The sequence below is a fragment of the Diadema setosum genome, chromosome 5 (assembly GCF_964275005.1).
Source record: "Diadema setosum chromosome 5, eeDiaSeto1, whole genome shotgun sequence".
Classification (NCBI taxonomy): Eukaryota; Metazoa; Echinodermata; class Echinoidea; order Diadematoida; family Diadematidae; genus Diadema; species Diadema setosum.
In genome coordinates, this window is record NC_092689.1 from 828,635 (window position 1) to 846,496 (window position 17,862).

The 17,862-nt window shown below is 37.4% G+C and overlaps 1 protein-coding gene across 1 annotated transcript; it reads right to left on the reverse strand.

Annotated features, from left to right (window-relative positions):
• Positions 1-7,083: 7,083 nt before the first annotated feature.
• Positions 7,084-14,594, reverse strand: LOC140228403 (sulfotransferase 1B1-like). The gene is made up of 6 exons (XM_072308622.1): positions 14,438-14,594; positions 10,472-10,701; positions 9,599-9,722; positions 8,925-9,019; positions 8,163-8,355; positions 7,084-7,196 (listed from the first exon to the last, which is right to left on the reverse strand). The coding sequence occupies exons 1-6, from the start codon at positions 14,592-14,594 to the stop codon at positions 7,084-7,086; spliced, it is 912 nt and encodes a 303-aa protein (XP_072164723.1).
• Positions 14,595-17,862: the final 3,268 nt, after the last annotated feature.

Below are 17,862 nucleotides of genomic sequence, written 5' to 3' on the forward strand. Positions count from 1 at the left end.
ACAATTGAATTAACCTGTTGGCTCATTTTTATTCCTTTTCGAAGATCTTGGATTACGAATGATATATTACACTGTCTCGTATTTTCTTGTCTCTGTTGTCCTAGGACACTTACGGAGTAGATTTGATTTGATTTATATTGCTTTTGCATCTATTTCTCTCTATTTCTCTATATTTCCGTATCCTTTTAACGCATCCTGTAATTTTTTTTTTTCGATATCAATCTGTCGAGCATCGCTGGATCTGTTTTGCCTTTCTGTCCGTTGTATTGTCTTCCTGTTATGTTAGTCTTGTCTCATTCTGTCTTCATGGTCTTAGTCTCCCTTTATTAGTTTCGTCTTCCCAGTCTCGTTTAATGTTTATTCGCGTGTGTATGTGTGTCTGTTTGTTACTCTGTCTTTTTAGTGGGTTTCCAGACTTTTTTTTTTCTGACCTTTTTTCCCAACCTTTTCCCCCCTTTTTGCATTATCTAATTTTTCTATTTGACATTTTATATACCTGAGGCGCCCACATTCTACAAGCTTTGTCTTTTTAGTGGGTCCCTCCATTTTCGAGGTTTTGCGTATTGTTGTATCGTCTTTATCACTTCAGTCAGTCAATTTTCATGACAACGTATTTGTTACTCAAAGGTTCCACAATTATATTTTTTCTCAATTTACTTTGTTTTGATTATGCAACCTTATTCTCTGTTACCTAAGAAAGTGAAATGTTTATGTTCTTTTCAAAAAATAAAATAAAGTTTGAATTGAATTGAAGATGGCCACCAAAATATTTTTCATATAACGATGAATCACCAAGAAAATGATGGTTTCCATCTGGTTCCAGGGTGCTGAATCCGAATCTTGACGATTCAACTCTTACATCTGACCTAGAAATAGTCAAAATAAACATGGAATATTATTGGTGTAAGGTGAAAATTGTGCTCTAAGATTCGGGAGATTAAACCAAGAATGGAAAGCATACATGGTAGTGAGCGACTTTTTCAAATGAGCAAAAATGGAATCCAAAATGGCCACCATCACAATAGATATTAGTCACGTAATATCCAGATACTAAGCTCCTGATAGGCTTATTATGTCATGTCTCGCGGGATGTTTTCAGCGCGCGTATTGAAGATGTTTATATTAACACCCTTTCAAGAAGAGATGAAAGTCTGACACCTGATTATAGAAACACAAAGTTACTTTGACCGATAACTATTTTCCCACACAAAAAAGAACAAAAGATGGCAAAAGATTTTAAAATTGCCTCCAATAATTAGGTGCTATACAGAAAACGGTCATCACTAAGTTAAGTCCTTTATGTTTATGTTACTCAATATACTGACTCATTGTATAGGCCTATTGCCTAGCTATCACTACCACGACCACTACAGTACCTCTTTATGATAAGTCTTTACAAAAACACACGAAATATGTACCCCTTGTTCATATCACTGTACATTCTTGTTTTACTCTGCAAAGACAGGTTTGAGCAGAACACAATAAAGGGTCCCAAAGCAGCATGTTTTGTGTTCACTAGTCTTGGAGTCCATTCTGCAGAGCCAACTGTGATGGTAAAAACCCCTACCCATCAGCATTCTGCTATCAATACAACAAAATCAACATAATCAGAAGAACAAATAGTCATAATTTCAGTCTGATGTCCAAGATCGAATTTCGATTCAAGATGGTCGCCAAAAACTTAAATTTCCTAATTTCCTATAAATAGTGAAAAAAATTCAACAAATAAAATTTTCATAATTTCCTTTATGTGGTGAATACCAATAGGTCTACTACAAAATCGACATAATCAGCAGAACATAAGATTACAAATTGGGTTCCAAAGTCAGATTTTGATTCAAGATGGCCGCCAAAATGAACGCTAAAAACTTGAATTTCCATAATTTCTTTTTTGTAGTGGCTTTACTCTATCTTGAATTTGCAACTCTTGCATTCTTGACGAATTTGAAATATTCAAGAAGGCTCTCAAAATGTTAACCCAAATCGGATTTTTTTTGTTGTATTTCCGTGTATCAAAATGAAATATGTATATATTACTTATAAATATATATATATATATATATATATATATATATATATATATATATATATATATATATATGTTGAAAAAAAAAAACAATCAAACAGAGACTGTTTTTACCCTTTTTCAAGGTTTCTGCATCCGAAATTGGATGATTTAACTTTTGCATCGTTGAGGGTCCTTGAGGCAATCCTTATGAATAATAAAAATTGTGTTTTAAATGATTCAGAAAGTTTAAACTATGGTGAAACCCCCAAATGGTCCGTTTGTTGTTTGTTTGTTTGCTTGTTTGTTTGTTTGTTTGTTTGTTTCATTTTCCATCTGAGAAGATGACTGCATAGTTTACATTCTGCTGCACCAACTGATCTTCCATGGGGTCCAGTTGGATGTGAGGCGGGACCACTTCACCAGGTTAAAGGGACTGTACAGTACTGGTTGAGGTGGGGATTCATGTTTTGAACATTCCTAAGTTAGATAATGAAAAGCCTTTTATGAAGTACGAAAGAGCATGTAATTTTAAGAAGGATTCAACGTTTATTTGATGAAAATTGGTTTTCAAATGGCTGAGATATCCAAAAAGTGCTGATAATAAAAGGCGACATGCCTTTACACACAACTTTATTAGGATCTCTTTGTTTCACCTTGTTTTTGGATATCTCAGCCATTTCAAAACCGATTTTCATCGAATAAACTTTTCATACCGCTTAGAACTGCATGCTCTTTGACATCTCATAGAGTAGTTTTTGAATATCTCGCAAAATGTTATAAGCTAAATCCTCACCTCGACCAGAACTGTACACACCCTTTAAACATCACCTTGCTCCTTGTCATAATGAAATGAAACGGGGTCCTTTAACTGCATGAGTCGCGACTCTCTCTCTCTCTCTCTCTCTCTCTCTCTCTTTCCACTTCCCTGCTCTCTCGCACACGGGACCTCCATTTTATGTCCTACCCGAGGAACGTGTTTTACCTCTTACATAGAGGGGACGGTAGCTAACCTCAGTGAGACTTTGGAATTGAACCCGGGTCCTTTGGATCTGGAGGCAGACGCGCTACCGACTGAGCCAGCTCACCGTTCTATGCAATGGGTATGTTTTGGTTATCTACACAAAATACAATTTCAGCTTGGTTGTACATGATAGAGAGATGATAGGGCATAATAGAAATTTAAATAGTTCTGGCTCTCATTAAACGTGCCCCAAGGCTCTCATTGGGATCCTTTTGAATAAATCGACATCCCTTGGACCCTAAAGGGGATTCCAGCAAGATAATGATTAGGAGGGATCAGTCGTTTTCCTAATAACGTGACTTAAATCATATTTGAGAGACAATATGGTTTTTTCAAATATATATATATATATATACACCTTTTATTATATGAAAATGTGAGAAGATATGTGTCTCTTTTACACGATCCATCAAATTTTCACCCAGTCTCATATTTATTCACATGGCATGAACACTTTCATTGATTCCTTCTTTGTATGGCAATTTGCAAACATAGCAGTATGGGCGTTATACATAAATATGTATGAAATATAAACTCTTGAAGTAACTGTTTCGATGGACCCCATTCTTCATAAACTGCACGTATTGCGCCATCGTCTAGATTAGAGAAGCGTGAAAGGTTAGAGATTTCCCTGATTCTCGTCTCCTTTTATTTGCAATGTTTATGGCACCTAGAAGAGTAAATTCAGAGATAGAGAAATATCTTGTTGGTTTTACTTGCTCTTGGAAAAAAATAACATCTATCTAGGGCTGGAGATGATAATTATTTCGATGGCAAGTTACAAGTTACATTTTTTTTTTTAATTACGAAAGAGAAAAAAAAAACTTTTCTTGAAGACTATTTGGGTTATGATGATATACATTTTGGAAATTAGGTGCATTTCGAATGCATGTCAGAGTGTCTCTTTGATTTTCCTCTTATCTAAAGGAACATTAAATTAATGCCAATTATGCAGTTCAATGTAGTGATCATCCGTTTTTCCTCTCTCAGAAACTCTTATTACAGGCTTGAAATAATTCACGTCCATCGACGAAAGAGGGCGGCCGACTCACAGCCGGCCTAGTTGAGTGCCGTATGCAAAACATGGTCTCGACCTGAAAGTCCATAGCCTTTAAACAAGGCGACTCGCTCTGCGTGCCCCCGTATAGCGCGTTTACCCCACAAACCTGTTGGCCGGCGAGCGGAGCAAGCCGCCTTTATCCACTCGTTCAGGGATGTGTACTTTTGTCGTTGTTGTTGCTTTATATTCTTTGACAAATTTGCGTACAAATTTGACGCAGAAAATACACACGGCACCAAGGCAAGCCTCGTTAATATTAAGTAAAATAAGAATAGTTAACCAATCATAATATATTAACGAGGCTTGCCTTGGTGCCGTGTGTATTTTCTGCGTCAAATTTGTACGCAAATTTGTCAAAGAATATAAAGCAACAACAACGACAAATTCATGAAATTCTTCCGTCGAGATGTTTTCATTGCAACTGATTGACAAATTGCCCTACATCGACGTAAAAAAGCACTGAATTAATCAGTGTTTTAGTAGTAGCCATGATAAAAAATCATGGGCGTACATACTCGAGCAGGATTCGAACCTACGACCTTCTGATCACCGGACAGGCGTCATCTCCACTAGACCACCGAGCTTTCGCCCGACAGCAAGTGTTGGTTCTAATCCTTATAGCATGCAGCGGGTACTGCTTTGTTATTCAAATTCATGAAATTCTTCCGTCGAGATGTTTTCATTGCAACTGATTGACAAATTGCCCTACATCGACGTTTTTTTTACGTCGATGTAGGGCAATTTGTCAATCAGTTGCAACAAAGACAAAAGTACACATCCCTGAACGAGTGGATAAAGGCGGCTCGCTCCGCTCGCCGGCCAACAGGTTTGTGGGGTAAACGCGCTATACGGGGGCACGCAGAGCGAGTCGCCTTGTTTAAAGGCTAGAAAGTCCATAGCATCGGATTCGTTCTGTTTCCCCCCCCCCCCCCCCCCCCTCTCCATCTATCCTCCTCTCTCCCTCTCTCCTTTTCTCTCTCTCTCTTTCTATACGTGTAACTACTCCAGATGTCATCGTTCATATGCATTGCAAAGTGAGCTGAATCGTTGAATCTGGGGGCTTTTTTGTGTTCTTTGGAGCTATTCTTCATTGTTATCCATGTCTTGCCAAGATAGTAATATTGTCACAGCCAGTGCAGGTTATTCTGTATGTCTTTTCTTCTTATGGTGATTTATCCCTTGGATAAACCAGTCTGCTTTTTGGGCTTCTCAAAGTAACACTGATGCCCAATAGTTGTCGAAGGTGTGATATTGACAAAGGTCAGAACTACTCGATGCTTCATAGTGTTCATTTTCTCCCTTTGGGGATTCTTGGATCTTACCCTATCCTCTGCTCTTTGCGTAGTCCATGCTGGATAACAACGGGAAGATATATTGCACCTTCTCAATGTGTTAATTTCTCTTTGCAGAACAACCCCCTCAACACAGAACATAATCAGATGGGGTTATCTTTCTTTCGGATGACTGACACTGACAAGCCTTAATAAAACAGTTTTTTTCACAAACTTGAACAAGATGGCACGGAACTGTTACAACCGTGAAAGTGTCAGTGAGTCCTTCTAAACAACACACATCAAAAATAAATTTTACACTCGGTCATCATCACCACATTCACGACTGCTGCTGTATGAATAGTAAAAATGTCAAAGAGTATAATGGCACTGAGGGTACTGAATAAAAAACAACTTTATTAAGAATAACATCAATAGTAAGAATAACATGAATGTAATTACACTGTGTATATATGCATTGCGACTTGCTCTAATTGTCAATATGGTGAGAGCATATGATTTCGTTGTTTGTTTGTTTTTTCTATCATAGTGTGTGTAAGAAAATAGACTCAGTTGTAGTCAATAAATTAGTCTTCATCACAATGAGAATAACGATTTCCCTATCATCACGGATTGAGTGCTCAACATAACATGGATCAGTTTTCTGTATATCAACACAACACCTGTAATAATTATGTAACATGACTACAATAGTGAGCAAATACTACAATAGTGAGACATAATTTTGATATGTACAACGTCGAGGCATAATTTATAAAGAAATGACACTTAGCTCATAGAATCAAATCAATACTTGTACCTGAGACCTTCTTGCCCCATAAGCATCAAATCTATATTAATGACATCACTCTTTGTAGGTCTAAGATATGGGTTAACTTTAATTTTGTGACTTATATTCCCGATGGCTAAAGGTTTCTACATTTTATCAACAACCGCTCATGGGTATCAACGTGCTATTACTGGAAGTGTCACTGTGTATTAGAGGCGACTGGTTAAGTAGGTAAAGAATGGCGACGTTTCCTTCAACTTTTGATGTGTATTTTGATATCATTTCAAAATTTGTCAGGTTGGTGAAACTGAAGTTGCTTACACTAACTTAGTCAATGATAGCAACGTGCTATTGGAGTTCATGAGAAGAGTGCATAACATTAAGAATTATAATTGTTGAAAACAGAAAGGTGACGACATCATTGGCAGCAGCAAAAAGTGCGAGGTAGATGTGGTGATCACCGTCTCTTGCAGTAATTCTGGTTTCATGATAGACAATGCGGCAACTTACACATAAGTTTATATTCCCTCCACAACGTATAGCGGAAATATATTCACTTTATATGTACTAGTATATATAAGAAACTTTATATTTATATTTCATACCTGTTTCCACTGAAACAGGGTCTGCCTTCCGCTGATGTTTTAACAATGTTCCTGTCTAGTCAGACTGCAGGTTTGTGCATGTAGGGACATTGTGTATGTACAAAGGTTATGTTGTTCGTCCTGTAATTTATATTGTGTATAGGTGGTTGAAATGTGGATGTCTGCGCGCGTTCATGTGTATGTGAGTGCATGCTTGTGTGTGTGTGTGTGTGTGTGTGTGTGTGTGCGTGTGCGTGTGTATGTGTGTGTGTGTGTGTGTGTGTGTGTGTGCCAATCAGTGGTACATACTCAGTAAAAAGTATCATTGAGGAAATATGTTATACTTGGTTTATATTTCAAACTCGAAGTCGATCCCAGAGCCTTCCATATTCATGGCGTAGACTTGATCGAATTGTTCGTTTTGTGACACAGTGAAGTGATCTTTCCATCCTCCAACTTTGCCTGCAAGAACAAGGATATTAATAATCTTATTAGACAGACTCATGGTACGTAATGAACGGTAGTAAAAGAGAAAATTGGTTTTCCAATTCTTATCATGGACATGATGTCATCGTTGGGTCTCTCATGGATCGTTTTGAATAAAATAGGCAAACAGGTAAACAAACAAAATGAGCACAAAAACAAGAGACTAAGGAAAGAAGCTCAAAGCTAAGTCGGATACGTTACAGACAAAATCTACGACTAATTGGACTTTACTATATTCTATACTAAAATTCTTACGGACACTAAAATTTAGTCCGAACACTTCGACTTTCTTGGTATGGTGCTCCTGATGTTCTTTTTACTTCGACGGATCAGAAATGCTACAATTACAGTATATCGTAATTGGCTAGACTGTACTAATTTCTTCAAATTTGTTATTTACTCGATATGTTTGCCAAGAGACAAGGGGTGAAATTTCTGTTGAAAAACTATAGATATACGACATTTAACAGCATGAAACAGGCAGCGTCACTGCTGATACGTTTAGTGCAGATAGGGCGCCATCATCGTTGATAATACTGACAACAAAATACCCATTACAATACTTTTTAAAATAACATAGATTGAATAACACCTCAGTTCTATTCTTAATAACCACTCGTTTTAAAGGTATTCAAAACGACAAGAACGACAACAACAACAAAAAACAGCATCTCCTTTCCCAGAAAATTAGGCTTTTAACATGTTTAACAATTTTGTTGCCAGAACCGTTCCGAATTAGTGGGTAGCTATAGGATCCTAAATCACATTTTGGACAAAAGGGTTGATCTGTTCTCCTGAAGTCTATAGGATCGGGAAGGAGCGTGATTTATACAGCCTGCCTTTTAATGTCCGATAATGCTTATGTAGTAATCTACCAGTATTGACAAGTATCGTTTCGTAAACATGTTTGTATGCAGTCGACATAAAAGTGATTCCTGTTACCTTTCCTGAGATAGGGAAGTTGTCCGAATAGTCTTGTGACCGCCTTGCCGTCTTCACCCATGGTTTCTTCTATCTGCTGGTACGTCTTCTGCATACCTTTCATCTCAGTCAGCTCCACCATCTTGTCCAGCTGTTCTTCAGTCAGGTTGCGACCCAGGAAGTTCGCCACTCGCTTGATGCTCCCCCGAAGGTCCTTAGAAAAAAAAAAATCAAAGTAGGAGGAATGGGGATAGTGTCAAACACGAAAACATAGGTAAGCCATTTCGGAAGGATAGATGTAAATGGAAAGTGATAGAAACAAATGAATCTCATCAAAACACCTTTACAAACTTCTCTGAACAGATTTTGGTGATGAAAACGCGTTGAAACATTATTCTTCGATCCGGTATGGATGATCAACCACGCTGACGGATTCCCTGTGTGGTGGTAATAAGACGTTAAAACGGGAACTACAAAACTTGCTGAAAACAACACAGGGCAAAATGCAAACAACAACGATAACAAATTAATTTCTGTACAAATTCCATCAAGAAATAATCCTAATACACAATTGGACTAAACTAGATGCAGACCCAAATGTTCTACCGTTACATTTCAGCAATGGTGATTCTTTGGCTCTCATAACTGACCCGAGAAGACAAAACAAAAAATGGCATCAAAAAGTTGGCGAAAGGTTCTGAGGAAAGGAATGGTTAAGTCTCTCTTTGTTTTTGATGTGTCAATACTATTGATATTGATTATCTAGTATTGATCACGACTTACCTTGTGGAAATCTTCGTATTTACAGAAGAGAATGTTTGGAGCATCACGGTGCTGCCACCACCCTTTAACGTGTCGGAACCAGTTCCCACCAAACACTACAAACACGAATACAATTTGAAACAAAATCACTGATATTCTGATTGATTGATATCATGACAGACTCAGTAATACTTTATTGAAGAACATGACGGGTTAGTCGGTCAAAGCTGATAAATTCAGTGTAAGACGCAGCATCTTTGGTAATGATTTGGGCATAACCATGAAAACAAAGTGTTCTGAATGGTTGTATACGCATAGCTGTTCTCTGCTATTACACTGCAAAAATGACTGCACGTAAATAACCCTCACACGTTGAAGGTTAAAGAAGATGATTTAAAGAATACTCATTTTTGTTGTCTGATCGCTAAAACTGGTTGTATTACTCATAGGTGTTTTTTTTTTCGAGCTAATGAACTACAAGACCCTAAGCTATTAATGTAGTTATCTGTTTTGTTATGGTTTCCAGAAAACTGCATCCACATAATGTTATACGTTATGAGGAGTTAAAAAACAAAAAACAAAAACAAAACAACAACAACAACAAAAAACGTTTAAAAATGTTAACAGACGTGTATATCAATACGACGAGCTTATTGAATTGAACTAAGTTAGATTGCCACAACTTTTGGGCTTACTTTTGTCGGACAAGAAGAAAGGAACGAAGCCTTTCCAACCCTCCATCTCCGGGGGCAACGCTGGCTCAGCGAATTTGAAGTAAGACACCGCCACGTCCTTCGGGTTGCGAGAGAAATAGATGATCTGGGGGCAAAGACAAAGATCCGTGTAATGTTGTTACCATTTTGATATTGATATTCCAATAAATTTAATGTGGACGTGAAATAGTTTTTATATAAATGATGGAATATCTCCATCGATCATTATTTATCATCATTATTTTTGTTTATCATCAATTAACTGCAAAATCAAATTAAGGTGATCATATATATATATATATTATACATATATATATATATATATATATATATATATATATATATATATATATATATATATATATATATATATATATATATATATATATATATATATATATATATATATATATATATATATATATATATATATATAATGTTGATTATGATTCATAACTATTCATACGATCTTCTCAATGGATGTAAGCAGATAAGATAATACTGGCTGATTAAAAGTTAATTAACACATTATGAGATGACTTAATGGTAAGAAAGGTTGAGTGCTATCATGTTCGAGGCCCCGATTGATCTTACGAACTAATGTTCTTTAAAACGTTTATTATTTTAATTCTGTCAAACTGAGATCCTCCTGTTCGATTGATTTTTGAATGATGACAAACAAACAAACAAACCCCAAACGTATGGAAAATATATACGAATTTGAGTGCGCAGTTATGGCAGACTATAGAGGATTGAGCAAACCAAAATGCCTAGATTAATCTGATGTACAAAATAAAATGTATAAATGGAAACTTTATGTCAACTTAATTATGGTCCTGACTTCAACATTCATACCCTAGCTTTCTTGAGCTGCTCTGGTGCGAACTCCTCAGGGACGTGTGTTCCCATAATACGTGGTGACGACCAGGTCTCCATGGCCTTGTAACCCGGAATCACTTTTGTGGTACCATCCTTGGTAGACGCCAGGGCCAAGTCTAAGGCGTACGTCATGTGTGAGCGGTCGATCTTGTCAACTTGCACGTCGTTCATGATCAGGGAGGCGATCTCGAAGATCCAGTGTGTCCCTACATTGGCATGATAAAGAAAGTCAGAAAGTAAAGACAACTCCAATGCCTGGTTTCATGGTGTTCAAAATGTTATCCGATTGTAGAGTTTATCATCTGACAATGAATTTGTAAGTATTCATATTGAATGGGACATAGTATTTACATGTCTGTAAACTGCGTGTAAAAGTGTGTGCAGGTATACAAGCGTTGTTTTTTTTTTCTTCTGTAAAAGTATTATATATGTGTGTATGCATGCTTGAACATGTGAACCTATGCGGATATTTTATGCGCCTATCCATATCCATGTTTGTGTGCATACAACATCATAATATTTCACACAAAGAAATCCAAAAATTCTCATTATGGAGTTGGGCTGAATGGTTGGTGTTTTGTACGCCTTGCTATTGTCAGGGTCACATGGTATCTTCCATGCACCCATGTTTGTGTTTGCCTCTGAAACCATGCCTTATTTGGAATGTTTGTGACTCTTATCATGAGATAAGCTGATACGAAATAAACGAGGGTCAACTTTTCGAACATGTACACTTAAAGGGATCGTATAGTTTTGGTTAAGACCTAACTTCACGTTTTTAACATTTTTGGTGAGATAACGAGAAACCCCTTGTGAAATATGAAAGAGCATGTAAATCCAAGAGGAATTCACCGTTTATTTGATGAAAACTGGTTTTCAAATTGCTGAGATATCCAAAACAGAGCGATCCTAGTAAAAGGTGGGACCCATCTTTTATTACGATTGCTTTGTTTTACTTTGTTTTAGATGACTCAGCCATTCCAAAATCGATATTCAACAAATAAACTTTGAAATCCTCTTAAAATGGTATGCTCTGTTCAATTTCATAAGTGGTTTCTTGTTAAAGGTTAAAGGCGCAATCCTCATCTCCACCACTACTATACTATCCCTTTAACCGATCAAACACACACACTTATACCAGATCCTAAGACATTACATAAGATATGTGTGCCAATTCAGATAAAAATGACCTACATAAACGGTTACAGCTCGTTATTCCAAAGGTTCGTTATTCCGAAGGCTCTTAAGTCCGAAGATTCCTTATTCCGAAGGTTCGTTTTTCCGAATTTCATTTTCGGATGAACAAATCTTCGGAATAACGAACCCTCGGAATAACGCCACAAATGTTCGGATTAACGAACCCTTTTTTATTTTCGGATTAACGAACCCCTAGGTATAGGGAATTTGCGTGTTTCGGATTAACGAACCTTCGGATTAACGAACCTTCGGAATATCGAACCTTCGGAATAACGAACAGCACCCATATAAACGTGGCCACGTAGGTATATCTGCCTTTGTACTATTAACCCTCTGTGCGCCACATTAACCTTCTGTCCATCTATTGTGTGGGAAATTTGGGAACATTGTACTCATTGGCAGATAGATCAGAAAACATTGTATCTTAAGCAATGATCTGATTCAAGAGATTCAATTAATTCAATTTTACAATTCTTTTTTTCACCTTCATAATTTACATTCTTATATTATGTCCGTGTCAATGATGATAAGGTTACTTAATTCAAAACACATCTTTGAGATAAGAAGATTTCAGGTATACATTAATTTGCATTTAAGTAAAATCTACCACCAGCCTCGACAATGAGAAAGGTTGACGAAGATACACCTAAGCTTGGGGTACGCAATCTTAGTCTCTCATACATTGTTACTTTGGTATACAGTTTCCACAGGCGGGGACGCCGCATGGGAAACATAAAGGTTCCTTGATAGCATTTTCCCAAAGGCTTAAATGTTGACAAATATGAAAACGTAAATTACCATACAAATGATTGTGCATATTGTTGATCCTTTAAGACAGATTCCCACCTTGAATTAATCACAGAGCGTATTGCGAAAACATAATGTATGTTTATATCTATATGCATTTATATATAATATTTTCTATTAGATTTCATATTAAAAAAAAAATCAATTTAGTGAAAATTGACATCAACATCCCATCTATTTTACACACGTAGGTTCCTATAGATGCTACATAAACTTTCCGTGAAAATACAAGAAACCTGAGATTCCCAAAAGAGATTTCTAAAGAATTTTTAAAATGAAATCGGTACACTTGTTTTTCTCGTTTATATACGAATTAACTTTATGGTGTGATTATGTGTATCATGGTGTGAGGCCAACGCATGTTTGTTTCCTTGTTTGTTTGTTTGTTTGTTTTTATCTATGGGCTGTGTTTCGGAGTATCATTCCTGTGAAAACAAAATGTGGTTGTGATTATTTCAGCAAAGTACAGAGTCGGAAAGTATTACAAAGAAGCCGTTTAAAGAAATAAGCTCTCACTGACGGCATTTTTCACCTGGGCATTAATATTACAACTCTAAAGGAACTATCACATTACAATAATTATATACCGTTTTAGGACAGTACTTCTGTCATATTAAATGGTGAGCTGTCACTTCAGTAACCATGCTAAACAACCCCAAATTTATAAACTGTACATCGAAGTATAGGGTCTGTCTCTTCGAGTGCTCTACGCCGTAACTTTTGGGGGCTGTAAGAGAGTGTAGAGCCATAGGTTGATACAAATAATGTACTTATTATGCAAGGCCAGAGAGGCATAAAGACGTGTGTGCTGAACACCACCGATCAGGGAGGTGGGACTCTTCTCTCGCCTCCCTGCATCGATACACTTTCACCAAGGAGGTGGATTCACCTCCCTGCTTTCACAGAAGTATATTGCCGCTCCGACGCGTCGCGACGGTGCGATCAAAGTATGCGTAATTCTTTTCCCCAAGTTGAAAATTTACTTCTCTAATTCACCAGAAATGTGAGACCAGGGCCCCGTTGCAAGAAAGTTGCAATCAATTGCAAATAATTGCTAATTTTGAAACAACCATTCTGATTGGCTCAGGGTCTGCCCTATTAAGAAGACATGCATGCAACAATGATTTTGATTGGCCAGTGACAATCAGTTGCAAGTTGCGTTGAACTTTACTTGGGGTCGTCGTGTTAACCCTGTGTGAGTTTACGCTGTCTGTAACACAAAAAGACGCTTTGAAAGAATAATCTGTCATATATTTTCCAGTAAATGTCCCATCGATTCTCCAGCTAAATCATATTCCGTTTCTCCACACGAAGTGGCGGATACAGGCAGGGCCGCACCGGGCGCGCCCCCTTCATTTTTTTCTTAAAAAAGGAAAAAAAAATGGGAGGGGGGGGGGTCTGCCCCTCTCTTTTTTTTTTTTTTAGCCCCCCCCCCCTTTACGGAATTCCTGGATCCACCCTGACACACATTACAAAAAAGGGAGATTATGGCAAATCTCACATTGATTGACAAATTGCCCAACATCGACGAAATTAAACACTTGACCGAAGATTTTCATGAATTTGAACTCTCACATTACCAGGAGAAAAAAAAAAAGGATTATGGCAACTCTACAATGATCAAATTTTATCTTCACTGTGGTTAACTAGCCTGATTTTTTAGACCGCTTTAGTAAAAGTGTTTTGTGGGCATGGGACCTTCATTGTCCACTATTTCTTCTCTGTTCCAGTTCATTTGGCTTCTTTCTTTACTTTCCTTACTGAAGCGTTCATTTCGTCATTAAAGAAAAATCTTCGGCGATAAATGTTTTAGTATGAGACTGTGTGGACTACATTGATCTATGCACGGATGACCATGTGTAATAATGAGTGAGAGGAGGGTGGGGCGGGGGGGGGGAGGTATGGAGAGGGATGGAGGAAGGGAGAGAAGAGTCTTACCCGACTTGGGGTATGTGACGACATAGACATCGTCTTCTCGTGGCTCCCACTGCTGGAGGGCCTCAAAAATCTCAGGCATCTGCATGGCCATCAAGTTCATCCCTTTGTACTCCTGGGTCTTGCAGAAGATATCAATCTCCGGTGTGTTGGACGCCATTTTGCTGCAGTCTCAGAAAAAAACCGTGAAAACTTCTGCCAACCACCAGTGCTTGGAGATGTTGGATTCCAACACGCACGTTCCCAACTTCACAGCTATACGTGAATAAACGAAGACCATGCAATGTGCATCGCTTCCTGGGAGGCGAAGTTATGAGGTATGTTAAATGGCGCATGCTCAGTTACCAACTTATATCCTGTTCCATTGTGCTCCAGGATACTTACCCGAAGTTTTGTGTACCGAGTGTGAATAACTGATAGCACGAATTACTGACTCAACTGAGCGCTCGTCTTTTGACGAGATGCCTACTTTAGCCGACAACTGAATGGAGTTTTTGTTATCTGTATGTGATTGTTCACCACGCCGTTAAAATAGCAGGCGAAGACCATGCCTCTTGCGTCTTAGATTTCGCACAGTCGGACAGTTTGTAATTCCATAACTTGGAGAAAATTCCGTTATCTTATTGCTCATTTGCTGTTCTGACATGATGGAAACATATTAACACAGTCACAAAATTTCGTCATGAATAAATGCGATGAATAAAAATCGATTAAATTGTAAATTTAGAATGTTGATAAACCATTTTCAAGCTTTTCATTCAGATCTGCGATATCATCGACATTAAACAAAAGACATGAGTGCGGTATAATACATGAGAAAGTCAATTTTATGCAAAGAATTCAAATTTTAAAATAGTTTTTAGTTCATTTATAGAATGGACATTGGAAATAGATGTCAAATAGCTACAGACAATGACTGCACTGCATACTCCATCGAGGTAAATGAATTTATTCGACTGGTCATTTTTTTTAAATCACAACTTTCGCAGCATCTACTGAAGAGCTTGCTTCTTTTAGAGGCATAATTTACCATTTGCAGATGAAACTAAAAACCCAGCTTTAGAGCTTCGAAGAGTTCTAAAATGTGAATTAGGGATAGAAACAACCAATGTAAAAACTAAATCAGTATAATCATTGTTAAGTATTGTTAAATATTAAAAAATGTGAACAATAGCTATAATAAAATGTTTTTGGACTTAACCGTCTACAGTTATGGTTTATTTGAAAAAAATAGGGGTATCTCCTTACATTTTAGGCTTTATCGCAAAATTTTTACATGATAGGATGTTTTGTGATACAACTGGCCAACACATATGCATCAAATATGATATCTCGAACATTTTTTAAATCACTGCTCCCAAAGGTAAACTGTACCTTTAATTAAGTAGTCAATGTGCTAAAGCATCAGATGCACAGGTTGAGCGGTAAAATCGTGTATATCGTATACCTTTGTACCCCCCCCCCCCCCGAATTCTGCAAGAGTTTTCTTTATCACAATTAAGGAGTGTAAATAGAAACGCTCAAAATAACTCTGAAAGACCGGCTAAATTCAGAATTGCTTCTCGAAATAACTTTACCAAATATTTGTCTGCGGTCCTAAATCCTTAAAACTGTAGATGCATCCCTTGATACCGGGAATATAAAGCGATCAGGTTTACAAAGAAATGAACAGCTTAATCACATCCCACAGGTAACATGAAAAATAATACAAACACAACCACAAACACATACACACACCGATGCACACACACACACACACACACACACACACACACGCACTCACGCACACAGACGTACTGTATTATGTACACACGAAAACACACACACACACACGCACACAGACGTACTGTATTATGTATACACGAAGACACACACATGCACTTACACACACCTTTATCATGAATTTCCGGAAAACTTTATCTCTTCTTGTTTGGTCACTACCTATTCTCGCTGCCTTCCTGACCAGAAGGCGAATTCCAATTTCGGTATGTTAGTGGCTGTTAGGGGATAATCATGTCATTAAGTCCATGAAGAGCTGTATGCAACTAGGGTTATGTTGTATTATTATTATATACTTACACAATGTGCAAGAGTCCTTCCCTTAAATATTCCACTGACCACTGGCTTTGCAATAAGTGAGCGCGTACTTTACTAGATGTATTTCAATACAGGGATAATCAAGGACGGTATTTGAACCGCACAAAGAGACTTTTCTAGATGTGAAAAACAAAACAGTATAGGCGACGGTCATAGGCCCCTTGGTAATTATATGAAGAGTTTGCTTCCAAAAGGCGCTAAATCCATTGGAAAATAATGGATTTAGCGCCTTTTGGAAGCAAGCTCTTCATATATATATAGGGATAATCAAGGAAGGTATATACATTCGAACAGCACAAGTAGACTCTTGTAAAAGAAAAACAGAACAGTATACGGGTCGGTTTAAAAAGGTGCTTGGTTACTTGATTATTCTTGATGTTCATATTATGTTCTTGAGCCATGTTTGTTAAGGGGATGTAAAGTACTGGCGGAGATGAAGATTGGGCTTTTAACTTTTTGCAAGATACCAAGAAACCACTTATGAAATAGTACAGAGCATGCCATTCTAAGAGGAATTCGAAGTTTATTTGATGAAAATCGGTTTTGGAATGGCTGAGACATCTAAAAACAAAGTAAAACAAAGTGATCGTAATGAAATGTGGGTCCCACCTTTTCTTAGGATTGTTTTTTTTTTTTTTTTTTAATATATCTCACCCATTTCAATACCAATTTTCATCAAATAAACGTTGAATTCCTCTTGGAATTGCATGCTCTTTCACATTTCATAAGAGGTTCTCATTATTTCGACAAGAAATATCAGAAACCTGAAGTTAGGTCTCAACCAAACTATGCAATCCCTTTAAGTTTTATGCCTCTGTACGCGGAGTTTTGCTGTCGGCTCCTAGGAGGTGTCTTCACTCCGACACGATAACAATACGACGCGCGCCCTCTTGTGGCTCTGTTGCGTAGATGCTCAACGTGTCAATTTGACAGCCTGTTTGAGATCACTGCACATGGAGTTATTCAGATGGATAAAACCGGAGAACTTTCGCGCATAATTAGTGGAGATTTAAAACATACTAAAATCCCCCCCCCCCTCTCTCTCTCTCTCTGAGCTCTTTTGGGAAAGCATCGGGAATCAATGACGATGAGCAACAACCAAAAATGCACTTGCATTACATCATTTATTATTAGGAAGATACAAAAGTAATGCCATGAAATCATTTTGATCGCTAAGATAAAATCACAAACGATATCATCAATCATTGGAAGCAATGTTAGTATATTTTGCATACTCTACTACTACTCTATTGAGTACATGACGATATAGTATGGATGAAATACAGCGCTGATTTAATTCTGTGCCACATAGTAGACATTCTGACTATTGT

Coding starts and splice junctions, on each gene's coding strand:
- LOC140228403 (XM_072308622.1), bottom strand. CDS start 14,594: ATGGCGTCCAACACACCGGAGATTGATATCTTCTGCAAGACCCAGGAG. Junction 9,020..9,598: donor TTTCTTCTTGTCCGACAAAA/GTAAGCCCAAAA, acceptor TCGTGTTTGTAG/TGTTTGGTGGGAACTGGTTC. Junction 8,356..8,924: donor AATACGAAGATTTCCACAAG/GTAAGTCGTGAT, acceptor TTTTTTTCTAAG/GACCTTCGGGGGAGCATCAA.